The sequence below is a fragment of the Apaloderma vittatum genome, unplaced genomic scaffold (assembly GCF_000703405.1).
Source record: "Apaloderma vittatum isolate BGI_N311 unplaced genomic scaffold, ASM70340v1 scaffold22670, whole genome shotgun sequence".
Taxonomy (NCBI): Eukaryota; Metazoa; Chordata; class Aves; order Trogoniformes; family Trogonidae; genus Apaloderma; species Apaloderma vittatum.
The window spans coordinates 1-27,663 of NW_009696552.1; the positions used below are offsets into that span (position 1 = coordinate 1).

At 36.9% G+C, this 27,663-nt stretch overlaps 1 protein-coding gene across 1 annotated transcript; it reads right to left on the minus strand.

Annotated features, from left to right (window-relative positions):
- Positions 1–10,106: 10,106 nt before the first annotated feature.
- Positions 10,107–27,187, minus strand: LOC104267846 (integrin alpha-1-like). Its single transcript, XM_009875437.1, has 17 exons — positions 26,891–27,187; positions 26,289–26,419; positions 24,794–24,957; positions 24,486–24,622; positions 23,441–23,551; positions 22,797–22,882; positions 22,456–22,591; positions 21,400–21,480; positions 19,598–19,674; positions 18,878–18,967; positions 17,718–17,820; positions 16,157–16,270; positions 14,485–14,589; positions 13,220–13,324; positions 12,599–12,691; positions 11,018–11,134; positions 10,107–10,264 (listed from the first exon to the last, which is right to left on the minus strand). Exons 1-17 carry the CDS (start codon positions 27,185–27,187, stop codon positions 10,220–10,222), a joined length of 1,992 nt encoding a protein of 663 aa, XP_009873739.1. The 3' UTR covers positions 10,107–10,219.
- Between the last annotated feature and the right edge of the window lie 476 nt (positions 27,188–27,663).

Consider the following 27,663-nt stretch of genomic DNA (forward strand, 5'->3'; position numbering starts at 1 on the left):
CAGATCAACACTTCCACCCAGCTTGGTGTCAACTTACTGAGGGTGCACTCCATCCTCTCCTCCAAATCATTGATGAAGATGTTAAACAGGAGTGGCCCCAGCACTGATCCCTGGGGGACACCACTCGTGATCAGACGCCAACTGGATGCAGCACCATTCACTACCACTCTCTGGGCCTGGTCATCCAACCAGTTTTTCACACAGCAAAGGGTGCATCTCTCCAAGCCGCGGGCTGCCAGCTTTTCCAGGAGGATGCTGTGGGAGATGGTGTCAAAGGCTTTGCCGAAATCGAGGTAGACCACATCCACAGCCTTCCCCTTATTCACTAGACGGGTCACGCAGACCCGTCATAGAAGGAGATGAGATTGGTCAGGCAGGACCTTCCTTTCCTAAACCCATGTTAGCTGGACCTGATCCCCTGGTTGTCTTCTCCTTGCCACTTGATGGCACTCAGGATGATCTACTCCCTAACCTTGCCAGCCACTGAGGTCAGGCTGACAGGCTTATAATTCCCCGGATCCTCCTCCTGGCCCTTCTTATGGATAGGTGTCACGCTGGCCAACCTCCCGTCACGTTGGCCAATCTCCCGTCATCTGGGACCTCCCCAGTTAGCCAAGATTGATGAAAAGTGATGGAGAGCAGCTTAGCCAGTTCTTCCTCCAGCTCCCTCAGCACCCTAGGATGAATCCCGTTCGGACCCATGGACTTGTTGGGATCCAGCTGGCACAGCAGGTCATGAACTCCTTCATCCTGGATTACAGGAGGGATATTCTGCTCCCAATCCCTGTGTACCAACTCAGGAGTCCAGTTGTCCTGAGGACAGCCAGTCTTCTTGTTGAAGACTGAGGCAAAGAAGGTATGAAGTACCGCAGCCTTTTCCTTATCTTCCGTTACGATGTTCCCCTCCTCATCCAATAATGAGCAGAGAGTTTGCCTGATGCTCCTTTTATTATTAATGTATTTATAAAAGCACTTTTTGTTATCCTTTACAGAGATAGCCAGATTAAGTTCTAACTGAGCTTTCGCTTCTCTGATTCTCTTTCTGCACGACCTTACAATATCTTTAAATGCTTCCTGATTCACCTGCCCCTTTTTCCAGAGTTGATAATTTATTTTTTTTTCCCTGAGTTCTTCAGAGTTGATAATTTATTTTTTTTTCCCTGAGTTCTTGTGACAGCTCCCTGATCAACCATGTTGGCCTTCTTCCCTGATGGCTCATTTTATGGTGCATAGGGATGGCTAGCTCCTGTGTCTTCATAATTTCATTCTTAAAGTAAGCCCAGCCTTCCTGGACCCCTTTGTTTTTAAGGGCCAATCCCAAGAGATTCTTCGAACCAGCATCCTGAGTAGTCCAAATAGTTCCTCGTTTTCCTTTGCATGGTGTCACAGAAGCCCTGCAGACAGACATTTCAAGGTGCACCTATTTAAGACAGAAGTGTCAGCTTCAGTACCAAGCATGATGCAGTGACCAACAGGCCACTTGTGATGGGGAGTGCAGCACTAACCGCTTCTCTGCCCATCTGCTCAGAGTGTGTAAGTGTGTGTGCAGCTCTGGGACAAGGAGGAAAATCTGTGCTTCCCAAGGAAGAAGAATATTAATGGCTGCTAATGAAAGGACCACAACAACAAAAAATTCCACAGCATAGAGAAAAATGGTTTCTTAACAGATGAAATAAACCTAGAATCCCCCTCTGCCCCACCCTAAAATAACCTCCACAGACTAAGAAGCCTCAGTTTTGTAAGAAACAATGTCTTTGATTCATTTACATCATTCTAATTATAAATATACCCTAGGGGTACAAAACTTTCTTCCTTATCCAGACACAATGCTGAAACATGGTTTCTCACACACAAAGGCTGTCTCCCAGGGTGCTACTTCTCAGACTAATATTTGCCTGTATCTACAAAGAATAGGTCATAGGAGAATAAATACTGTGAGAATTATTGTATTCTTTAACAATATTCCCTTAGATTAACACTTCTATTTTAAAGAGTTTATAAGTCATTTGAAATTAACCCTCTCATGTAATCTGAAACTGCATACACATGTTATAGAAAACAAGATCTTCTGTTTTGTGCAGTATTTCACTCTTTTTTGGCTATTTTATGCATGTTATTCAGAAAAAATATTCCTTATTACACTTCACTTACATTGATAAAAGTAATTCAGGTTAACACTTTGGCTAGTGCTCTTTGTTAACACTTTGGCTAGTGCTCTTTGTCTTTGCAATTTAAAATGGGGCCTGATGCACACCCTTTCTCTACATGTCTTTGTTGTTTAATGATGTGTTTTATAGCACCCTGTTGTGTCTGCTTGTCAGTGATCACAGGGACACTTGCCAAAAGCGCCATATCTGCCTGAGCTGGTTTGCAAAGTTTTGGGCTTGGCTCTATGCAAATATGGATTACTTGCACATTAGAAGAATCTATTTTGCTGGAAAGGGCCAAACAAACTTTCTTCTTCATGGTAAGGATTGTGGGACGTAAGTTGTTTGATCAGTTCCTTTACAAAAAGATGACTATAATTTTTGCATTTTCAAGAAAAATTAAAGGGATACTGAGTAAATATTTGATTTTTAAAAGATATTGTAGTGAACACATGAATAATGATCAGTTTTACAGTGGAATTTTACAACTAATATGTCTTATCCTAGCTTTTTAATGTGATGACAAAATGTACAACTGATGCCAGCCTTGTCAGAAGAACATTCAGGTATTTCCATTTTTGTTGTCTATGAGGGGTGGCCACAGAATCAGAGTTTCTGTGGTATACAGAACTGAGGACTATTTTCTGAACGTATTCCTGGGAGGGACTCTTGAAAGGTGAGATAATGTACACACAGGAAGCAAAGGTGTGTGGCTCCAGGTCACTCCTTAGATGTGATTTATCTGAGGGTGTAAGAGGGAAGGGCTACCAAGTATCAGTTATTGCGGGTTTTTTTTGGCAGACACATGATGTCTGGAGCAAAAGTGTTATGCTAAGGGCTGCACTGAAGGTGAAAAAGAATAAGTTACTAAAAAAAAAAAATCACAACCAAATAGAGAAAGGAAATGTTAAAATTAACTGTGAGGATAATGATTCAGTTTTGGAAATAAAATGGAAAAGGTCAAAAATACGCAGATAAGATTTTAGGGCTTATTTAGGCAATGAATAGGAAATAAAATGGCATTTAACTATGCTACTCTCTAAACTACACACTTTTAACACTTGGTGCAGGGCTGGTTCAATCATCTCAAAAGTACTACAGCAGAAACAGAAGAAATTGAGGCAGAGTAAGGAAGGTGGAGAATGACCTCAATACCAAGGCTGATTAAGTAAATAAGGACTCTCTGCTCTGGAAAACATATGCCTTTAAAAGCCCATAGTGAATATATACTAGAAAGGGCATGGATCAGGCAGATGGGGTCAGCTGTGCTCTGTCTTTTACAATACGTGAAGGAGAGGTGCCTCTATCTCTTTAGAATATGCTTTTATTTACATTTTTGACCATTTCTATTTTGAAAACATAGCAGTTATTTTCTGGTTTGTGGAATTAAGATGTATCCATTATTTCTTTTCACCTCCCTGTCACAAGAAGATGTACAGTTCTTTGAGAGGCATTTTTTTTTGGTAAAACTATCTCCCTTAATTCCAGCTGAATCACACTGAATTTTAAATTAATTAGGTGAGATGAATTTAAGTCTTAATGCATTTCTTTGTTGTTGTTTTTTCTTGTTTTCTTGCATTGTTTACAGCTGAAACATGTTAATAAGAAATAATACTGAATATAAACCAAAATACTTTCTGATATATATGTAACTGCTGAATAAGACCAATTCTCAACTGACCATTTGCTACATTATCTACTATTAGCTACTAAATCTTGAGTCAGAGATGAAACGTCAGGTAGATGGTAATGCGGTAAAGGGGTCAAGTGTGGTTTAGTTGACAGAATGTACAATAGTGTTCCCTATCAGGTTGCAGAAATCTATGTAATCCTATAAGAAAAATTCTTTTGGAAGTGCAAACAGGCCAGCTCTCAGCAACTGGAATGAAACTGGAAGGTTTGCATGAAGGGAAAAACTATGTTACAGTAGTATCTTATAAGACACACACTGCTTTCTAAATAAACTTGCTTATGTCTGGTTGCTGAGAGCTATAGGCATCTTTCCAAATGCTGGAAATTCATTACACAAAAGGGGCCAGAGACTGTGAATTAATTTTGGCAGATCCCTCAAATAAATGGCAAAAAGCAACTCAGTAGTTTTTTGACGTTCCCAAGAGTCTCAAAATCGACAACACTAATACCACCAGAACTTTTTTTTATGCTGGCTAACAGGCAAGCTTCCTCTGAACCCTGGTAATTTTGAGGTATAATAGCATCCGTTGTGGCATAGTGTAAAATGACTGAGGTCAGAGTAATATGCTCTTGTCAGTGAGATTTTATGAACTGGCAAACAAGAGAACTATTAATGGCTTTTAATTTGGGCCACGAGATGAGAGTACTCAGCAAGTTTTGTTTATACAATTCCCTGAAAGGGAAGGAAATGAATTGCTTTTCTCGGACTATGTCTCCTCTCACAAAATTGCAAAACTTCAGATGCTTTTTAGTGAAACCTTAGAAGAACCTCTGTTTTTCGTGTTATCCTCTCTGATAAAGGCTCTGTAATGGAATATGATACGAAGAAACTTTCACTGGAGAGAGAGGTCCTATTCCTTTACCCCAGGAGGAAGAACAACAGCACCTTTAACATGAATAAACCTTAAGGACCATAGACAATACTGAACTGGATATGTGAAGCTTTGCAATAAATTTTAACTTTGAGCACCAAGACAGCTGAACTATAACTGAGAAATAGGATTTCACCTTGGCCACCACTGAAAGTGAACAGAGATTGTGCAAAAGGAATGGCCAAACTGTGCCAAGATAACCGGCCCATGATATCTAAATGTGCGATTCACTTTGAATACTTCTGCTCCCTCTCCCATTTCTTTGAAAATCCCTAGAAGGTGCAACATTCAGTGAGCCTTTGAGGAATTTCTGTCCTTTCTGAGAAGGCTTACAACACTGAGAAAAGGAGAAGGGCAGAAGGGTAAGTACACAAGAAGGGAAAATCAGTAAAGGAGTACTATGCCTCTCTGTACTAGAGTCAGAAGAAATATCTGCCTGAGGGTCTTTCACTCACCCTTTTTTTTTTTTACTGAATAAGCCAAGTCCAGTATCTCTGGGGTGTCAGCCCGCAGACTTTGTAATTCAGACATGATTTCATTGAGGACAGCTCACTTTATCATCCACTTCTTTAAACAGAATCCAGTACTGCTGTCTAAAATGTGGCATTAGCCAATTGTTACTAAAACTTCACCAGTGCATTAATCTTTATGACTCTTCACTCTTACAAGGCTCAAACCGTACCCACTGCTATCGCCTTTGAACTCTTGAGATGTTAGGGCTGCTTATGCTAAATGCAATGAATTATACTTCAGTTTTGTACAAATGATACGTACTATACTTCATGCTGTAAGAAAATTATACCAGTTCTTTTCTAACTTCATTGAAAGGCAATTTATAATAAACGAAAATAGAAGGGGCTCCTTTTTTTTTTTTTTTCTTATTTTCTTTGAAATGCTCGCCTGGAAAACATCCAGCAAACTCTGATGATCAGATATATACAAATTAGGACATTTGGTTAAGCACTCCCCTATGACGACACAGGATGTTGCTGTTACAGAATTGTGATTCACCATCTAAGTAGTCTCTGATGAGATAACAGTTAAGTAATTACAGAGTTTGTAATGCTTTCTAAAAGTTAAGTATGATATAAAAGGTGTAATCTTTGTTTTCTAGGAAGCTATGATAGAAATGTTTATTAGGCTTTAAGGAAGATGATGTGAGTAAGTTACTACTGTGCAAGACGACGAGTTACAGGAATAAGTTGTACAGAAAATTCACTGGGTAGGAAGAATGGTTAGATGAATCAATGTGTTTTCAACTTTTATGTACGTAATGTCATGAAAACAAATCTCCATCAGGAAGTGATGGACCTCTGAAAAGCTTTCAAATGTGGGTATAAGCACAGAATATGTACAATTAAAGGCAATAGATTTCTGAGAACTTGACCACATCGATCTTTCCCTGGTACTATGTCATGCAAGAATGCTTATTTCTACAATAGCTTTCCATTGACAGGTAGATGAATTTATTTTTAGGTACTGAGATGCTTTTATACTTTTTTTTCTATCAATGAAAAGCAAAAAGCTACAAAGGAGGCTTGCTACATTCTTTATTTTTTTAATCAATAAAAGACATGGAATAATTTTACAGGAAAAACACTGTGTAGAATGTTTTTATTTTCTTTAAAAGGATACAAATTCCCTTTTAATCCTGTGAGTAGCATAAATAACAATGGTGCATTTTGATTCTTTTCGCTTTGCCTTTATTTTTTAATGGGACCACCATCCATACAATAGTTAATACAAGAAATTAAAACAATTAGACTGTGCAGATTTCATTAGTTGACTCCCAACTCTAGCCTCTTGGTGCCAAGTGAGAAGACAATCCTTGGCTCCAGATGAAGATGGATCCCCCTGACTCAAGTTCTGCAGAAGAGGAACACAATGCTCAAAATAACTCAGCACAAGGATAGTACTAAAGGGCTCAGGTAAGGGGGCAAGATTGGTGGGTTGTGTCTGTAGCAAGGGCTCACAGCACAGACCTAGAGTGACACTAGACAAGCACAGGAGTGTAAGCGGCAGCTTGGAGAGATTGCTCCCATGTAGCTGCTGTTTTCTAAGTCTTTTGAAACCACATATGGGATCAACAACCTCTAGAACAGCCTCAGATTGAAGCAGGAGGAATAGTTCGAAGCTCTTACTCCTTTCCAGAGAATTTCTATGCTACAGAAATGTAGCCTCCCTGTTCCCTCTAAGATTAGCTACTTCAGTGCTGAAGTTAGGAACCGAGCTGGGCCAGACTCCAACCATTGCTTAAGCTCTGGTTACACACCCAATCTATTTTTTTTTTTAAACAGGTTTTTATTTGAATGAAAACATGTTTAGGTTTTTAGTCATTACTATGATTTTTCAACCTTAATGTGTCTTTTTTATAGGAACAGAAGAGATTACATGCTCTTCTGATATATTTTGTGCCTGCCAGTTTTCAGTGGGATGTTCCTGATGTTTGCAATATTGCATTCAGTAGGTTTTTCTCTTGTATACTTTGAGAAGCAGCAAAATACTGCTCTTGCAGCACTGTGTGGATTTATCTTACGGATAAAAATAGTGACTTTCCTAATTTAACCTGTGCAAGAATAATGTGTTATAGTGGTATCCCCTTATATTGGTACACAGATATCCCCATACTTGTATTTTAAATAGATAATATAAATGGAAATATAATAGGACAAACGTGAAGAGGAAGAAAGCATCATGACAGAGAAGAAAGCAGTGTGGTTATATGAAGCTTATTACTGTTTTTACAGTGCAAAGTAAGTCTCAAAAGAATGGAACACTGATCTCAAAAATAATTTGCATTGATAAAATAATGACATTTTTGTGTCATTTTTATCTAGGGAAATAAACTGTTCTATTGACATATTTTTTCAGTTAGGCTAACGGTTTAAAATAAGACATGAAATGTCATCAGAAAACCCAAAAGCTCTAACTATCACCTTATCATAACTAAAATGTGAAACACTTAAACAAAATAGAAGTATGCTGCATGAAAATGATGTGTGGCTTGCACAACTTGTGAGTAGTTTTATGAAGCCAGGAAAAAAGATCTCATGGTTAACAAACTGCCTGAATAATAATAATAAATATAAGTATTTCCTCTGCTACCACAGACTTTCTACGTGTGCACAGGTGAGTCACAATTCCTTGATAATTCTGTCCCTTTACAAACCCATAGTAAGATAACAGCACTGCTATGCCTTTACAGAGATACTGTAAGGTTTTCCTTACACATTAAGCATTTACAATTCAAGGCATTCAGATACTATGGTGCCATTTAAACCTTTCAAACAAATCAGCAAAATTGTACATCTTTTTAAAAAACCTGCATCTCACTGAAAACACTGCTGTGAATATTAATTCGTCTTCACAGTTCAACGAATGGATTTTTGCCTTCCTTTGGGGACTATTTGACTTGCACGAAGAACGAAGCAGGGATTCTATCCACAACTCCTCTGTGTCATTTTTCACTTCCTTTCAAGTATTCCTCCTGTGTCCAGAACCAGGGCAACTCACCTCAGATGCCTTCGGACAGGGTGCACTTTCAGGCATGCAGATGAGCACCACAAGCGAGTCGGCGGGGACGGTGGCTCTCCCAGGCTCCGCAAAGCGCAGCCACCCACGGTGTTCCCACGGAAGGCTTTTCCAGCTCCTCTGAGTCATGCTGCTACCTTCAGATGACTGTTGTTATGAGCTAACCACCTTTCTCACAGACACAAGGAGAACTTGCAAACACTTTCAAAACGAATCCTACTTGCTGCATCCACTGCCCTTCTCTTACTACTCTATCTAATGTAGGAATAAATAGAAGAGACTTAAGAGTCACAGCATCTTCAAAACAATAAAGCACCTTTTGGCACACTTTCAGAGTTCAACCCAATACATGATCTCTTCTTTAAGAAAAAAAATCTTAAAAACATATATATTACTGCTTTTTAAGCTATTACTACGAAGTTAGTGCTAAGTTAAAACCTTTTGGAAAACTGCAATGGTTTTTTTTCATTTCAGTGACTTCTGCACCAACAGGAGGAACAAGTGTTCCTGGCTTCCTTGGCAAGGCAAGGCAAAGATTTCCTGCAAGCAAGTACATCTTACAGAACTTAGCACATCTCCTCAACATTTTCTGATCTATTGACAATGAATATCGTGTTGTCTCATGCTGAGGCAACACCACACTTTGCCAGCACACCTCTATTTTCTTCCCTTAATTTTGTGTGGCTGCAAGTATTATAGAAAACTCTCAAGGACAAGGCACAGCCCAGGACCCCCAGAGGGAGATCCTTGTGGATGGAAGATAAGTGCGTGAAAGAAAGGAGGAAACTGAATAGTCTAAAAGAGAGAAAGAAAACTTTCTTAAAGAAATATTAGCTATCTACATTTCAGTGTATTTTTATATAAATTTTATCTTTGACACAAAATAAACATCATTTGTTAAGTGCTTATTTAGTATGCAAATTCTTCATCACTTCTTAACTTATAAGTAACAAAGATGAGGTGTGACTTATAATATTAGAAGAAGCTTGCCAGTGCTGAATTTCCTATTTGTGCTCTTTTGTTAATTATATTTTGTACACTTTAAACTCCTTGGATTAAATAGCTACACAATAAATTTACAGTGATAGCTTATAAAGCACCCTCCTGGCTACTCCAAGATATACAGCAAGAGTCAAACTTCCAGGGCACCTCTAAATATTTTCTCCATAAATATGGACATACTGATTTGGAGATAAAATTGTGCCCCTGCTTATTTGAGTACAATGTGCAATCAGCTGGGTTTGAATGTTTTGTGCATACATTTTTAGGCCTGCCAAAAATATGTTTCAAGTTCAAACAGTTATGTAATTTAATGGATCACTCCTTCATGGCCTGCTTGACCATAGAAATCTCTTTCTTGGATTATCTTGGGTTCAGCTGGACATGCACTAATGAGCAGAAAGAGAAGTCCAAGGTATTTCAGTAATTTTCACTCGAAATTCTACAGGTGCTTCTATCTTCTGAATTGTCATGTGTCATACAGTACTTGGTGCATTCTCGAAGTTTGCATGTTTTGCTTTCACAGAACTGACATGCATAGGAAATTTTTAAAATTATACTTTTTCCTTTTGAAAATCATAAGATGATAAAAAAGACTGGGATTGCTACATACAAGCTGACATGTTGCATAATTTGGAATGAAAAATGATTCCACATACATAGGTATATAACAATATGATTATGAAATTTCCATAATAAAAAACCGTTAGAATCTTTGAACTCAGTTACTCTTCAAAAATGAGTAACACTTGAAAGTATGTCCTTGAGTATCATAAACTGTGATAAGGCTGTTTATTCCTCTTTTGCGTGATTCCTTTGCATGTGTGCTTGATTTGCTTCTTGTTGTTCTGCTTCTTGTTTTTCTAATGCGCCAGAGTTTAGAAAACTTTGTGACCATTACATCTAAGTTTATGACTTTACAGTAACATTTTTGAGGCAGACCTGAGCAAAAATTTCTGCTTTTTTTTTTTTTCCCCTTCATTTCTCCATTTTCTTCTTTAGAGGTCTCTTGAAAAATCCAGCCTGCAGAAAAGAAAGAAAGTGACTAAAAACTGCTGACATCATACAACCTGTATCAGTAGCATTCATATGCTGGTTCTTACTACTGTTTTAATACTTTCAGTACAGTAAAAAGTCACTTAATATTTTATCACTGAAGTATAGCATTGTTTTTCCTGGAACGGAAAAAATACAAAGACGTCATGAAAGCAAAAAAAGATTACAGGCAATATATGGTGAATGCCGAATCATTGTTATGCTCAGATAATGTCAAAGGCTAAACCACTTAATAATAATTGGTACTGATTGAATGAATAATACTTTATTTTATACTTGTCAAATTTTTCAAGAGATTATGCATGTTGAAATTTATAAACTGAAACCTTCTAGTGCAAGAGGTAACTATTTAGCTTGGAGAAGAGTGCCCACTTGTGGCAGTACTTACACCACATGCCTAGAATCTTATATAGAGAAAACCTGACTACCAAAGGCCACAGCCAAACCTAATAAAAAAACCCTCTTTATAAATCCTTAATCATATTAAAGCCTCTTTTTAGTTTTCATTTCATAACATACTGGCAACACAGGTTTCAACTGGTCAGCCTAGCTTGCTACACATCAGGAAAGTATAGTATTATTAATTATCTATCATTTCTACAAGATTTTATTACTTACTAGGTAACATTGGTTTCTGTGAGGCTCTAGTTGTGAGAAAGACATGGCAATGAATTTAAACATAGCTGTTTATTTTCATGAAGACACGAATGTGCACATTACCTTCCACAAAGCAAATATAAGCAGTGCAAGAATCAAGAGTCCGGCGAAGATACTCAGGAGGATAACCCATAAGGGGACTGTACCCGGTGGGAGTTCTTTGGAAATCTTAATCATAGTCTGCAAAGTGTTCAAAATGTAAACAATAAATGACTTGTCATTCTAAAATATCAACAGAGCAGCATAACTTTTATCAGCATTCAGTGATTTTCTGGGGTATCATTTAATTCTAAGGAATTTGTAGAAGGGAGTTGAAAAAATAATCTCCAGCATGAAACCCTATAATGTGCATAGTATCTTGCACCTTGCAAGTGCATTAATTTTGTGAGGGTCGGCTTTGCTATAAGTCAGTAGACAATGTTATAAAGGATACAGGACCAAAACAGTGAGTATTCGAAGTGTGTCTTAACGAGTTTATTACATATTCTTCATCACTCAATACCTGCCTCCCTGAAAGGTGGAAGTGATTAACATGCTTCTAAACCAATTAAATGAGATAAATATACAGCCTATGTAGATACTACTTTGATTTTAAATCAGGCATATCTGGTGTAAACTAAACTGAAATAAGGAATATTCACACTTAAACAAACGTGACCGTGTATAAGTTTGATTTATTTTAATTTAAATTAGAGTCACAACTTTATAGTTAAAAAAAGCATTGGAGAACTATACAGTAAACATTCAACTTGAAACTATGCCTTAAAGTTAATTCTGAAATTTTTTGGCTCTCCTGATCTGCAAACTTCCCAGCTGTGTTTCCACTCCCAAACTGAATTTTAGTCTATTAGTTAAAAGAAATGCCTGCATAAAATACCAGCTAATACCAGTTAATAGCACCAGTTGACCTGTGATGTTCATATTTCCAAAAATATTTTGCACAATATTTTGCATATCACTTTGTTCTACATTTCAGGGGTATTAACAATAATAGCACAGAATAAGAAGTTTGCTTAAAAATGTACATTGTAGGAAACAAGTACCTGAATGTATGAGTTATCACAGAAAAGCAATGCATTAACCACTTTAAATATGGGGGAATAAAGAGTATTAAAGGATAAATAACAACTCTAACAAAATGAAAGACATTCCTCTTTTTATCTTTATATGAGACCACTACTATAATTTTACATACTTTCTTATCTAACAAAAAGACAGTGAACTTCTGAAAAATAAAAGATCCTGTTTCAAATATATATCCTGGGTAATGAAGTGGAAATAAATAACAGATACAGAAATAACAAAGAAAATAAAATGTACAAGGTAAGGTCACTTCTAAATGACCCAGCACAATTTTAAAAATACTGTTTTAAAATACTATTTAATTATGCTTTTAATTTACATAGCTATAGAAAGTCTTTTTACTGCAGCAGGCAGCACTTCTTACCCAGGCACATCGGTGAGTAGTGGGATTTTAGTATCATCATCTGACTAATTCTGACATGTCTACTGTAGTATGAAATTATTTTCCCTTAGAGTAACGTAACACGACAGGTAACAAACAGATCACTAGTAATGAATGAATTGATAGAGTAACACAAGAAAACCTATGAAGAGTAAATCCATAAATTATCATGTTCTTACCTCCAGTTTTTCATGGTCATTTCTCAAAACCAGCAATGAGTTCTCACTCCTAAGTAATGCTTTCACAACAAGGGTCAAGCTGTGAATACTTGCCTGGAAGAAAAAAGAAGATGGTTTATAAATAGGTGTTTTGAAGTAGAAAGTTTTACAGAAATGAGAAGGGTGAAAGCAAAACTTAATGCTAATGTTTTAGATGCTGAAAAAGGTGAAAGTCTGTGAAGCTGCTCATTTGTGTCACTTTCAGCACATATACCACTGTTTATAAGACAGATTTAATATTTTCAGATTAAAACTTATTTCAAAATTATATGCTTCTATGTACCCATCTTCACACCTGCTGAATTAGAATTTGTGGATGCATACATAGATATTAAAAAAGGATCATCAATACAGAATTAGTAGGGATGTCTTCTTACTATGCTTTGAAATTTCTGCTAAGTTCTAAGTACTTACTTTAAGGAGAATAAAATGCATATAAATTATAAATTAGCAAGAGAAATAATTTCAAATAGTAGGGATCTGTGGATACTTCAGAAAAGTGTGATTCTAATAGGCATTAGAAACATTGGCTTAAGTTTTTTGGACCCAAGAGCATTCTGAATGCAAATGGGATTTACTTACTTTTATAATAGTAGGCTTCCATACTCTTAACGAGACATTCACTTGATATATGTCAGATGGGACCAGGGCACAATTAATAGATGCACAACTGTATGTATCACAGTCCTGTTTAAAAGGCACCAGCATGAATTAATAAGAAGAGACTTCTCACATTACCAGAATAAAACCATATACACTATTATATATACAGATCATAGACTTGCTATGACACCAATACTAAACTGCCATTAATTACTGGTTTTGGTTTTGGAGTTTTTTGTGTAAAAATGATGCTGCAGTATATGTAACATGTTGAGATATCTGTGCTGTTGTAGAACAGACTTAGTGTTTTGCAGGATTTCTTAGCCTTCAGGAAGCTCTGTTCTTGTAGGTACACAGCAAAAGGCATCCGCAGAGCTCCTAAAGGAGACACAGCCTGCAACAGCAGGTGTTTTTCTGTTAGTACAGCTATGGCTTCTCTGCAGTGTTTCTTGATACTTTCAAATCCTGGGACACCTGAACCTCTGAAGCAGGGCAGGATGCATGTGTGAAAATTTAAGTACCTTTATATCCCAGCATCACTTGCTAGCTGGGAGGGCAGCAGAATTATGTTCAACACTTTGGGAGTATTTGGTTAGCCTAGACATTTATCACCTCCGTGAAGGACTATGATGCACATGGCAAAACGCTCTCTTCATGCCATATATTCAGTTGCACTAGAAAGCCAACTTGTACCTCTTTGCTGAGGAGGTAGTATGACAGTTTTCACCCAACATGCAACATAACTGTGGTATCTAAATGACTTTGTGCTTCTTCCATCTAAATGTGAGAGGCTAATCCTTTCCAAATGGGATCATCAATTACATTTCTACCAGTTACATGAAGAATCTCTCAGGTCAGGGAGCTAGCATTTGAAAGTATTTTCAACTGCATGTCTAAAAAAGTTGCAAGTGATACAAGAAGCTTTTAAAATATTACTATTTATTAATTACAATGGGAATATAGAAGGTCAACATTTATTCAGCTGCCAGACGTGCTACTGTTATTCACACATTTGCTAAATTAAGAAGAAAACACACTCCAAATTCATTTTCACATACAGTTTTCTAACCAAACAAAAACTATAGCTAGTCTACATAAGGATTGCTTTTCAGGCTATCAAGACAAAGTGGGTTTCCATGGACTACAGTTTGAGAGAAGCTATTATATATATTTAATGTGGAAGTACTCAGCTTCAAGAGTTGGTTAATATCTGTTATGAATATATATACTATAAGTAGGCTTACCATAATTGTATCCTTTGTAGGTTCTTTTATTTTTGGCAGCACAAATGATTTCCCAGCACTAATCTTTAAGGGATCTACAGGGTAACTAGTTTGGCAGATGGCATTCTGTTAGCAGAAATACAAGTATTACTCTTATTGTCTGAATATGCAATCTGTTACCAAAATATGCTCTGGAAACAAGCCAACATCAATAATATTTAATATTTAATAACATTCATAATATTTACTAACCACTAACTACACTAAAACCACATATTGTAAGAGTGCAGAATAGGAAATTCAGATGCTGTAGGTATTGAGGTATCATTATTCAAACAACAAATGAGCTTTTATGAGATAATTTAACTTAAACTCTACCCAGCTACTTAAACATCTGTAGAAGCAAAAAAGAGCTTCCTGAAAGTTGACCACTACATGAACCAGCCAGCATTGCCTATTAAAAGAGCTAAATACCTTTTGCATGGGAATCCCTAGATGTTCTGCCTTAGCAAGCAGACAGGCAGGTTAAGTGCAGGATTCAGGAGCCTCTGTTGCAGCACCCAGGGACGGGGAATGGGTGCTGGAGCACTGCTAGACCACCACGGCTCCTTCAAAGGTATCTGGGAAATCATTCGGTCTCTTTTTCCAGTCAGGTAATTCACTTTCAGATTACTAGCATGAAGATGACTGAAGACCTCCTTCAGTGCACTTTGGCACATGACTGTCACTACTGCTAGGGTGTGTCTAGCAGTAGATGAATTATACCCACAGTAGAAGCAGATTGTTGAGTTTCTGAGCAAATGGGTCAAATGTGGTGATTGACTAGGAATGAAAGTAAGAGGGGAAGGAATTTAAGAACAGAATACAATTTCTTTGTATTCTAAACATGAAATTTTGGGTTGTTTGGGATATTTTTGTTTTAAGAGAACCTTAAACTTTCATTTAAGACCATTCGGTTTACTTTTCAGTGAAGTACACTTGAAAACTAAGTGAAATATTTGGAGAGAGGTGCATTATACGTGTGTGTCTCTGAGGGAAAGACCAGTTTTGGTCACAACTTTGTGATATTTGGGTTCTTCAGCCATCCAGTTATTGATATAGCTCTAGTTTTAGTATCTACAGATCTGGAATCATGGGACTTACTGGAATTGTGATCTCCAGCTGCTCTGGAGGAGTGAAATGGAAAAACTCAAATGAGGGCTGCAGTGAAGAGCATTTGAAACACATGACCTACCATCCCCTTCAAGATATGTCAGTGCCCCAGAGAAGGAAGATTATTTCTAGTGCTGCAGAGCAGATGTGCAGGAAGGCTAATTCCAGTAAGAGAAAGAAGAAAACTGAACAAGAGATTGAGCTCTAGATGTACACAGCAGGACAAGAGCTTTTGCGATAAGCACGACTAACAATGGATGTAATCTGAGGCTCAGTAAGCAAAACTAAGAAAGATGGTCCTGTCACTCATATCTCAGTCTGAAACTCTCATCATGTGGCAATATAGCAAATTAACCTTGTTACAGTCCAGTTATTGTTCAACACTGTTTTAAATTTGCTTGTTTCCGTTTAAGAAAATTTATCTGCCTTCTTTTGCACATCTGTACCTACTCTTAAAACACCAGCATGTTATCTTTTAGACTAAAGCAGTATCTGCATTTCAAATTTAAATTAATTATAAAAATAGAAATTCCTAGCTTACTTGGGAATGTGACAATGCAGTAAGGTAGAGAAGAGTATTCCTGGCTGCTGTTACGTTGGGAAATAAGATCTGCAGTGTGAGGTTTGGCATTGGAAAGTGTTCACCCTTTTCAATCTATAAAAAAAAAGAAAAATGTTTTGATTAATACTTTTCTTATTTTGTTGGTATTTGATTGTGGGTTTTTTTCTTCCCTGTGCTCTTAATTTCTTCTATTTTGCTTTTTTTTAATGTTTCCACAGTCGGTTACACAAAAGTGGTACAATGAACTCTTATTTTTTCCCCAAGAACAGCCTGTTGTGAATTAGCAGACACATTCTCCTGTGTCTTTGGTAATACAATCCTCTACTGAAGGAAGTCAAATGAGCAGGATGAAAAGGGCCATTTTTACATAAATTTCTTCCTGTTATCTTGTTCACTGCATCCTCTTACCATCTGGGGCTTCTATGTGGGGTCATTTCATATCAGTTTTTAGTAAAGCCCCCAAAATGCTTTAGCATGGGAGAGGAGCCACTGTATCAGTTTCTCCTCAGGTATGCTTAGGCAACAGCCCTCCTGCTCACATGCTCCTCTCCCTTGTTTTCCCTGAGAAGATCACACCTATCTGTAACCTGCTGCTCCTTCTGACCAGGCCTGCTGTGGCCAAGAATGAAGAAAATGCCTGGGTAGAACTACTGGAATGGAAATCGGTGATCCCCGCTCTGAAGTGGACGAGTCTAAAAAATACTCAGGAATCTGTTTAACTTTTTTCTTCTCACCACTCCTTTGTGATGAGCTTGCAAACTTAAGTTTTGCTTATGAGATCATAAATGGTATGCTCTGCAGTCCACTAGTTTTTACATTCAGAAAGAAAAGGTTTGAAATAAGTGTCTTAAACATCCACAAAAAACTTTGAGATTACTGGATTTGAACTTTTAGACTTAAAAAAAAAGCAGCTGAGTAAAACACTGTAAGTAGGTTAAAAAGTAGAAAAAACCCCAACCCCTTACCGTTGCTGTTTAGTGAGAGTGAGAACTTTCCATCGCACATTTTTTACAGACAGAAGTTGATTCAGAGACTTTTACCCTTTCTATATGGGACCTTTGTTCACCTTTGGATTTGATGCTAGGAAACATGGATGCTCTCAAGCTAACTAAATTTAGTCCTGCTGCAACTTGAGGCTGAGCTCCTAGTACATTAGGTATCTTTCCGGAGTGATTTTAGTTTGCTCTATTAATTCCATTAGGAAGACAACATTGTTGGAGCATGGCATTTGCCTTTTTCAAAACTGAGTGGATTTGGGAAATATCTGTTCCAACTGCAATGGGCGTAGAACAATTCTCATTTACCAGGGCATGCTCTCTTTCATGAGGGTAGCAGCTCTAAATTCCACTAGAACTACTTACCTTATTCCAAAGCAAGTAAGAAAAAACCAGATATTAAGCACAAAATACGCATGTAGAAGTTTTAACATATTAAATAGCTGCTATTTAAGTAATAAGCTACCACATTAAGCAATTCAAACCAAATGAAAAAAAAAATATGCAGACCGTCACTATATCATACAGTTTTAATTGGTTTTTACCCTATAGTGTAGAGTAACTTCATCTCCAATCTGCTCTGTTGTGTTAATAGCAGTAGGTATAGTATCATTCGCTGAAATTATAACATGGTGCTCTTTGAAAACACTGTAGATTAAAAAAAAAGACACAGAAAAATGCCAGTAAACACACAAATATCATAAAAATATGTAGCAGTAACTAATTAGGTCTTTTCATTATTTCATAAATCCTCCAGGTCTAATCTTGCAATTAAGACTCTACTGCTAGTTCCACTGAGGTTTAACTCATCCATTTTCCATGTAGTACTCACTTTTTATTATGTTCATTTAAAATGGTTTTGTTCAGATAAAACTACAAAATGAGCAAATATTGTTCCCCAAAATAATACATCAGTGCCTGATTTTGCTGTTCTTATTCTAGCTGTGCGGTCACTCATCCTCAATATTGCTCTATGAAACAGGAAGGGTCCTATAAAAGACAGAACCAAGTCAAAAGCAAAAAACAACTAGCATGTTCGGAATTCAACCTTATTCCCAGTGGGACAAACAAAGGCTATATTTGAACCATGAAATGCAACCAAAATGAATTTTACTTAACTATTTACACCCATGCACCTAACAATGTAGTTTTTCTGATAATATTTATAATGTTTTTCAGGTGTGGAAATCCACAGAAAACAGAAATTTAACAGAAATAGCTAGAAATGTCTGAAAATAAAATGTACTACAAGACCCGCCTAAAAGTTTATGTCTGAAGTGATAAAACAAAGCTCTTGAGAATCTAAAATTAAGGCTAATTTTTGAAGCTGGAAATCAAACACCACAGCAATATTATAGTGACACAAACTCATGACCATTAGAAGATGGAAGTATTTGCATTCTTACGTATCTGAAACACTTTTGAATGAATAAAGTACAAGAATCAACAAAAGCTGCTGTTGTACTTGCAAACTGCAGATCAAATTTAAATAGATAAAATGGAGAAACAGCAAGACAGGGACAGTAACTGCTCCATTGTGTCACGTAACTGCTCTTTTCAATGAAGCCTGTGCTTCCTGTTCATAAGCCTAGAAGCTGTTACCTGTAGATACTGAGCACAGCTCAACAACAAAACAACACTATGTTCTCTTTCAACACCTGCTATTTACTGTTCCAGCAAATAAGGCAGACAGAAGCATAAATACCTCACAAATATTAATCCTACTTCATATTTTACTGGAATTGTAACATGTCCTCTGTTGTCACTCAAGGTCTCAGGTGGCTCTTCACTGTCACTAAAATAAAACAACAAATGCCAGTCAGATCAGGCTGTGCAGGCTCTGGAAATGAAAACACAGTATTCATTTCCAGTTAATTACTATCTCCTAAAAATAAATTCAAAAGACTATTTCCAGAAAGTAAAAAGTTAAGTCCTGCACCAGTCCCAGCTCCACAATGCATCTTTGTTAACATTACAGGCTGTAGCTGACTGTATGAAAAAGGACCAGGTAAGTGCCAGTATTCTCATCCATCCCTGGATTTTGCAGGGACACTGGGGGCAAGCGCATTCCTTTACCACAGACAACTTCTGCAATGTTCTTTCTCTTTGAAGGCCAGGCCTTTTTGTTTAGTATAAAATCGGATTCATGCCTCAGTATGCAATAATTTTGTAAGAGAATAAACCTTTTCTGAAGGCAAAACTACTGGAAATTATGACTCATATGTGTCTCTGAGGCTCTAGAAACAAGCAGCTATTCATTTAGTCCACTCAGTCTAGTGCTGTACTGAGTGCCAGTTCTACGGATAGCTTAATCGCTCATGAGTTCAGTAAAGTCATCCTTGTTTTACTATGAAACACAAAGCTGTAGAGGTTTGTAAGAAGAAAGAAAAAATCAGAAGCTAAATAAATAGTGATAGCAACTAACCTTGTTGCATATACATGAACAGTAGCATTTTCCATGAGATACGATGCGTTGAATTGGAATGATATTCTGAAGGAAATCTGTTCAGTGAAATACATTACACATTGAAAAGGAAAAAAAAAAGAAATAAAGCCAAACTACTAAGTTTGATCTTATGAAAAATTATCAAATTTTTGCAACTTTTATCTATGGATTCCTTATACAAATTTTAACAGTTTTCTATGAATGAATCCACTTTTTTGAATTTGTTCCAGCCAAGAAGGAAATCTAATTTTCAGAAATAAAAAGCCTCGGCAAAACTTACTATATACTATATAGTATACTAGGAATACATAGCTAAATTATTCTTAATGGAAAACAACTGATCTTGCAAGCAATTTATCAAAACAATTTTTTTTTCTCTCTAATGAGAAAAAAAGATTCAAAGCCTGGCAATTACTGTGGAGATGAGCCATCTACAGATGGCTGCTCAAATTTCACTTAATATATAGGAAAACACTTGGAATACCAAACAGAAATGTTTACAGAGTAAATAAACGACTACTAGAGCAAATCTCTCACAATTTGGCACTACACAAAATTTGGGAACACTGTCCAAAACATGTACCTCCTAACACCTAAGTGTGATTTTATATGAAGCAAAAGTTTTGCTATTTCTTACTTTACAGGATTTTTTAGCCCAGACTTTTATTGTTCCTTTGATGGGTACAAATCTTTACTACAAAGTGACCCAGAGCTATATCTTCATATTCATAAAAAGAAAAAAAGAGCCAGGATGAGGCTTTGAAAAGGAATGTATCAGGGATGCTTGGCAATGAATCGGAGATTAATTGATTTCTGAATGAAAAGAGAGTATGAAATTTCTAACTGTATGGATCTATAGCTACAAACTAACAATCAAAGCATGGAAGTAAAATGTGAAAAATCCTGTAAAGCTGGGCATGGAGCGTTGTAGGTACTGGCACTGGGTAGTATGATTGTTTGGCTGCAAGTAAGTGACAGCTGACTTAATTGCTACAAGACACAAGCTGGAACAAGTATGTGGGAGGAGATATAAAAGGACGTCTCTCCCGATCCTCCCTCTGTTATGCATCTGCAACACAGACTTGGTGTGACAGAGGAACAGGAAATAAATTGTCAGGGAAGACAGTTGGTCTTACTGGCACACAATCTGATATTTCCCAGTTCAATATCGTAACTGTTTAAGTGGAGCTTTAATGTATATTTTCAAAAGCTTAGTTTAGCTAAAGCTCCCTTTCTGTTCCGGCAGGAGATACGCATCACTGGAGCTGTATCTCTTGGATAGAGCTTGATTTTAAGTAGACTGCTTGCTAGAAAGACCACTCACTCACCACTGAGCATAGTGAGTCTTGAAGACTGGCTCTGTCAGATACAGTTTAGCATTTCCACATGACAGCTTATTCTCTATTCAACTAACTGACTATATTTTATGTACATAGGGTTCAACCTGTGGAAAGCCGCAGTATCTAACATTTTATCAGCATATCCTAACCAATACCCTATACATCTGGAGATAGATCCCTCTGGCCAGGTGTCTTCTGACAGTGTCAGGGATGGCAACATGCCCCTGTTAACTCTCCACACACCACAGCTGGCTGTCCAGCTACTGAAGATCTGATGTTTTCCTATCTGGCTCAGTGCAGTTCATGTCAAAGGTAGCTTGGGACACACACATGGACAGGTTTCGGGGTGAACACAAGAGAAAAGAAATTTGGAAGTGATAGGTACTTCCTCAGCCTTAGAACAACATGGAGCAAGAATGTGCATGCAGGGGGACTTTTTACCTCTTCTGCAGTTTTTAGAAATGGATATCCCACTTTACAAGTGATGTTATGATTAGATTCACAGCTATCTTTCTGTATATCCTAAAGGAAAAGAAATGTAAAATCATGATCTTGTGCAAATTCTTTTTAAATTTTGACTAAGCATGAAGTGTGTGTTGAACATATGCACACCATTTTCACTTTTCACTATCAAAACATTGTAGGAGTCAAAGCCTTAATTGACCTGGAACAAAAATAGGAAGCCACAATTTCTGCAAAACAATTTCTACTATGGACATCTACGTTAATTAGTAGTCATTATTCCTTTCCACCAAAAGGAACATTAGCGATTATATACACACTGGACATCATGCAAATTAGTCACAGGGTCTAGCAGATCAACATATGTATATGAATAGAGCTTTTATAGCTAGTTTTGTAAATATGTTCCTACCTCAGCAATAAAAGTGACATTCATGCTCCATAAATTATTGCCACAGGTTCAACAACAATGCTGTGGGTTCCTGACTTCTCCTAATGTGCAACATCAGGACTGTTGATAGAAAACTTCTCCCAATGTTTACCACCTTAAGTGAGGTGAATTCACAGCACATCTGCTGAAGCAGGCAGTAACAACAGCTACTTTGGAAATCCTGTCTGAGGTAGGGATGAGGCAGGCGCTGATTTGTGCAGCCCTACTAAGACAGTACTTTTCTTATACACATTCAGAAGCAGAATTCCAGAGGCTTGGGAGCTGTACTGATGAATAATGAGGCATTTCTGCTTCTACAGATGTGCGGATGATTCATGGTGCTGACGTTCTTCTAAGATTCAGGCACTTTCTCTCTAAGTGCTGTTGTGAAATTTGTGTCTAGAGTTAATGCAGGCTAGGCAAGAGTCCAGTCACGTCAAAATAAATACGCTCTTTTAGAGGTATAAGAGAGGGCAGAACTCCCAGGGAATGTCTTCAACTGTGATAATGTCAGAGCAGTGAAATTCAGTCTTAATAAAAAGGCTTCATCAGATCTCTCTAGCAATACAGGTTAAGATAAATGCAATAATGTGAAAAATTCCTACCTCAATGCCAGCAAAAATAATATTTGGAGAATATTGAGCCAAAACTCTAGTATTATAGGCACTGTCTTTTTTGTTTTTCACAGAGAGCTGGATGGTGAACTTATCGCTGCGTGACTTCACAATGAATGGAGAAGAGCTGTAAAAGAAAGTAAAAATGTTGGACACTTTAAATTTTGAATCTGTTTTCAACACGAAGAGGAACTTTCTTCAGAGTCTGGACTATATTGTTTCTGATATGGAAATTATGTCACACCGTACCATCTTATTAGACTATCAAAATTATAATTTACATGGAAATTTTGTACAAATATCAAGTGATACAATAAACCCAATGTAGTTACCTGTCTCCAGCTATGCTTGCTTTTACGTTCAGAACAAGATCTGAAATGCATTTATTTTTGGCTCCACAATCTTTTGTGAAAGGAATCTGCAACAACAGTATTTTTATACTAATTTTTATTACATTTATTATTAATATTAAATATTTGCATTTTAGTTCATTATCTAATTTTATATAAGCTCTTCTATTTCACAGTCAGAGAAGTCTTCCCTAATATTAACCAGTTAAACATTCTAATATTCTTTAAAATGCACAGATGAAACTTAACTTCCTACTCATTCCCTTCCAAGTGATTAATCTAGATTAGAAAAAGAGGAAACAGTAGAAATGATGCCAAGTACCATCACAGTAAATTACTAGCATTCCCCTGCTATATTTATGTAAAAAATGACAACAAAATTGCTTGTACTCTCTTCTGTCTTCAGTTAATTTGGAACAGCTTTAAAATCCCAGGCTGGTTCCCAAGCACCTTGAACCAAACTTCTCACTCCTCAAGATTCATTTAGAGGAAACATCTTTTGGACAGGTTCAACCACCCTCTCTCTTTAGCCAATCTGTGGACAGTACTTTTAGCTCTTGTGTGGGCTATGCTATGCATTTTACCTTAAATACTTCAGTTATTAATACAGAATCTTGCTGACTTACATATTCAGATACTGAGTTTGGCAGGTCACTGTCAAGAACAGGTCCACTCTCTGGGTCAGAAAAATTGAACTCCAGCAAAACCTTTACAGAGTCCTGAAAGTCAGGCTTATCCTAGAATATAAAGAAAACAAAATTGCTGTTATGGACATTCACTTTAATACCTAAGGAAGTTAAAAAACCCGAAAGAACACTGAACTAAAGTGTTTTTCAGTCACACTGTCACCATCCTTGCTAGAGAAGCATTTGAATGCTTATAACTGATGATAAAGCATTTAATCCTTACAAATATCTACTAATGTTTTTGTGCATCTCACCTCATTATAAAAATGTCTCATAGTCTGGGCATATCCAACACAATTTCGTTTAAGAATGTCTCAGAACAGTCAACTCATAGACTTTCCTCTTTCACTTCTGCTTAAAGGACCAATAATATGTGGTAGCGATACCACATTGTGTGAAGTCAAACTGAGGCCTCCTGTTAGGAGTTATACTGAAAATCCTGGGCATTATTTATCATTAGTTTTGAATTACGTCACAACTGCGAAGTCATTAAACATTTTAAATATGGGTAGATTATAACATGCATCTCCATTCACTCTGCACATTAATGACAATCTGGGCAATTACATGCTCACAGTAGCTAATCTGATTTCTATTTTGTGGTGAATAAGTACTCTCTAGCCCAAACCTAATATGATATTTTTTTTTACTATATTTTAGTAGGAGAAATTGCATCAATGTGCCTCCAGCGCACATGCTCCATAATGTACCTAAAGCACAAGAGCTGCACAAGAGCTGTTTGGTTCCACTAAGTGTGTTATGCTCTTTGTTAAGACAGACAAAAACAAAGAGACAAGGGTAAACAGACTGTACATATAGGTAAACAGTTTATACTTATACACATGTAAAAATACAGAAGTCCTAAGTATGTATGTACTCTTAAAATTAAATCTGGATGCAGATTTTGTTGTCCAATTTACAATTAATGGAATAAATTTGAGTTATAATGTCACCATGAAAAAAATACTTTAAATGATTTACTTGCCAACATGTAGAAGTTATGTTTAATACATTCTGACCCTCTGATAGTTATATTTTTTTGCATTTTCCTTTCATGGCTTTCTATGAACAAGCTTCGAGATATCTGTCTTTGTGAATCGAGAGTAATCCAATACTGCAGACCTGCAAAGGAAGTTGAGATCATACTATGAACCAACTTGCATCTACACATTCATTTTTCCTGCACTTTGAATAGTAAATTTAGAAGAGTAGCATTCCATTTTCTGGAGAAATAAATGAATGTGAGCATAGCATTTTTATAAAGATTCTGTAGCTTAGTGCTTATCTACTTACTGGATTCAAATGTATCTTCCTTTGACTTTAGTCTGGTCTTAAAACAAATCGTGGCATTTATGCATATTGTGTTTCTTTTATTTATCTGACAATTTTGTTGCTGGATATTAATACTTTTAGGTATAAATTGCATGGAAACATTTACTTCAGCCACATCACGAGACCTTAACAAAAACACAAAAAGAGAAAGTGACTTTAAAGTAACAGCAGCAACTTTTTCAGCTTAAGAATAACCTCATAAAATGTGCAACATCCAACATTAAAACGCACATATGTGATGGTCTAGATAAGTAATTAACTATACATGGTACCAATATACAAAAAATTACAGAGAAAATGGCCACAGGGTTCCCCATAGTGCTGTATGTTTCAGAACACATACCAGATGAAAGGAAATATTTTCAAAAGCATGTAAGCAACTCTACAGAGCTAGTATCATTTTAAAAGAGGCTGAAGGCCCAGACCCATTCTCTAGGGTATCCACAGATGAATACATTATTTTACACAAGTCAGAGGGTAGACAAAGAGGCTGAGATTCACTACCAACGTGCTTCGCTTTAACTCCACTTCGCCCCTGCTCCTGCAATTCATTTCTGCCTCTCACTTTGCTCTGCTGCCGTTCCCTTTGTGCCTTGGGATGAAGTCTGCCAGTGTACTAAACAGGCAGAAAATTTAGCTGGTGAAATAGCTTTCTTTGTATTCATGATCAAACTGATACAGTGAAGGGGCATCTCATTGGATTCAGACATGCAGCTTTTAGCAACACGAACTACCAAATGAAGGTGAAAAGCTGGCAGCTTGAGGATGGTAGCAAGATCTGACAATCACCTAACAAGTTATTAGCTGGAACAGCAGGACATGCAAAGCAAGGAGTTGGCTTAATAATTGCTTTACCCGAGAGAGAAATAGTTTTAGCTGTGCTTTAGAGATTACATGTTATCTTGTTTACTTCTCTTACTGGTATTTTTCCCTTCTCCCTTAAAAAGTTATGCTCTTTTAGAAAGAAAATTAACTCAGTGTTAACCAGAAAGTTTGGTTGAATTTTCCCAAGATGTTCTATAGAGAGTCAAGCTGGAGTTTTTTAATAGGAAGTCAAATGACTTTTCTTAGTGACCCTTTATATTTGAACCTGTCCTTGGTGTCTCTAATATAATACTATGAAATGTAGTGTAAAAAAAGAACACTTAGGTTTTCTTTCTGTTTCACCTAGTTTCACAAGTGGAATCAGTTTCTATTTTGAACAGGGTCTAGGCAGAAAAGGTCTTCATACCAGGTTAAAAAGACTTCTAAAACATTCCCATATTTATTACCGTTATCTGTTAAATTTTACACTCGTTCCTCCAGAGAGACATGAAAATATGAAGATTCACAGCTAGTGTCAAAGCATGAGGTGAAATGAGTTTCCTCACATCAGTCTCAACAGTGCACAAGTTACATTGCTATCCCAAGGCAAATAGCTATTTTCTGGCCTGAAAGCCCCTGTGAGTATTCGTACCAGAAGAGGGCAGCCCCACCAAGGCCTCCAATGGTGACATCGATCAAGCCGTCATCGTTTAAATCCATTTGTCCATGAACAGACTGGCCAAAAAATTTCACTTTTTCCCCATCTCCACCTGATGCAATACGCTGTGAAAAGCATTAAGAGGTTTATGCAGTGCACATGAAAGAATTTTACAAGAACATTCAAGGCGTGTTAGATGGCTTTTGAACTCTTTTAAGTACGTTGAATATGCATTACAATATTCCTAAAATGGTTACCATGGTGATGAACACACTATAAATATTCAGAATTGCAAAATATCTACTTTGCTGACCGTACAGAACATTTCAGAAAGTTTCTATTAAAAACATGCAAATATGTCTTCTAACAATATTAGACAGAATCACACAGAATCACAGAATGCTAGGGGTTGGAAGGAACCTAGAGCCAAATTTGGTTAAATCAGTATGAATTCAAAAGTACAGAGCATTTTAAAAAAAGATGCTGTCATGACAGGTTAAATCACAGTTTGATACTATGTTGGGAAGACATGGGAAAACAGGATCTGTGCTACAACACTTACAGAGGCTGCCAATCTGCAGAGTTTTACTTCTTACCTGAGAATATTTTTTACTGATTGTGTTGCCACGGCCATGATAAATATAAACAGCTCCCCGATGATCATCCTCTAAGGGAGAACCTATTACAATGTCATTATATCCATCAAGGTTGAGATCCTTCACTGCAGCAATCGCAGTCCCGAAGCGTGCACCACAAGGCTCATTCTTAAGGACTTTGCAGGTGTCTTGTTTTAATGGCGAACAGCATGTTTGCTTTATTGGTTCAAGACTCATCTGATATTCAAACTTCGTCTGTGAAAGAAAGATAAACAGTTTGTGAATTTCCATGAGCATCTTAGAAACGCACGTTTTTAAGAGCTCCTGTCCAGAAGACAATCTCATGAATTAAATAAAACAATCACATGCTATTCTTAGTGACTGAGTTCACTGATGATTCTGTAAATATAATTCAAACATTCCTTCTAAGCAGTGAGTGACAAAGTCATTCTCATTCCCTCTCTTACTGCATCTAGATGCTTCTATGTGTTTCTTGAAGTCAGAGTTTCACAAGAAAGCATAGTATCAAAAAAATATTCGGATGTTATTTTAAGTAAATCAATTAATTATTAAGATAGCATAAAGAGATCTTCTAAAGGCATTCTCTTAATCTGAAAAACAAGCCAAGTTTCTCATGAAACCCAAATGGCAGTATCTTTTGTTCTGTTATTCCGGAACAAGAGACAGTATTTCTCTTACATAGACTATCCTCACTAGACACATACTGCATGGCCTGACATAACACAGAATCACACAATCACAGAATGTCAGGG

What these genes read in the sequence shown, in the direction of transcription:
- LOC104267846 (XM_009875437.1), bottom strand. Translation starts at nt 27,187, where the DNA reads ATGCTCATGGAAATTCACAAACTGTTTATCTTTCTTTCACAGACGAAG. An exon ending in TTCTAAAAACTGCAGAAGAG is followed by an intron (nt 19,675 to 21,399) that starts GTAAAAAGTCCC and finishes TTCACTGAACAG; the next exon opens with ATTTCCTTCAGAATATCATT. An exon ending in GGAAGCCTACTATTATAAAA is followed by an intron (nt 12,692 to 13,219) that starts GTAAGTAAATCC and finishes TTTTTCTTCCAG; the next exon opens with GCAAGTATTCACAGCTTGAC.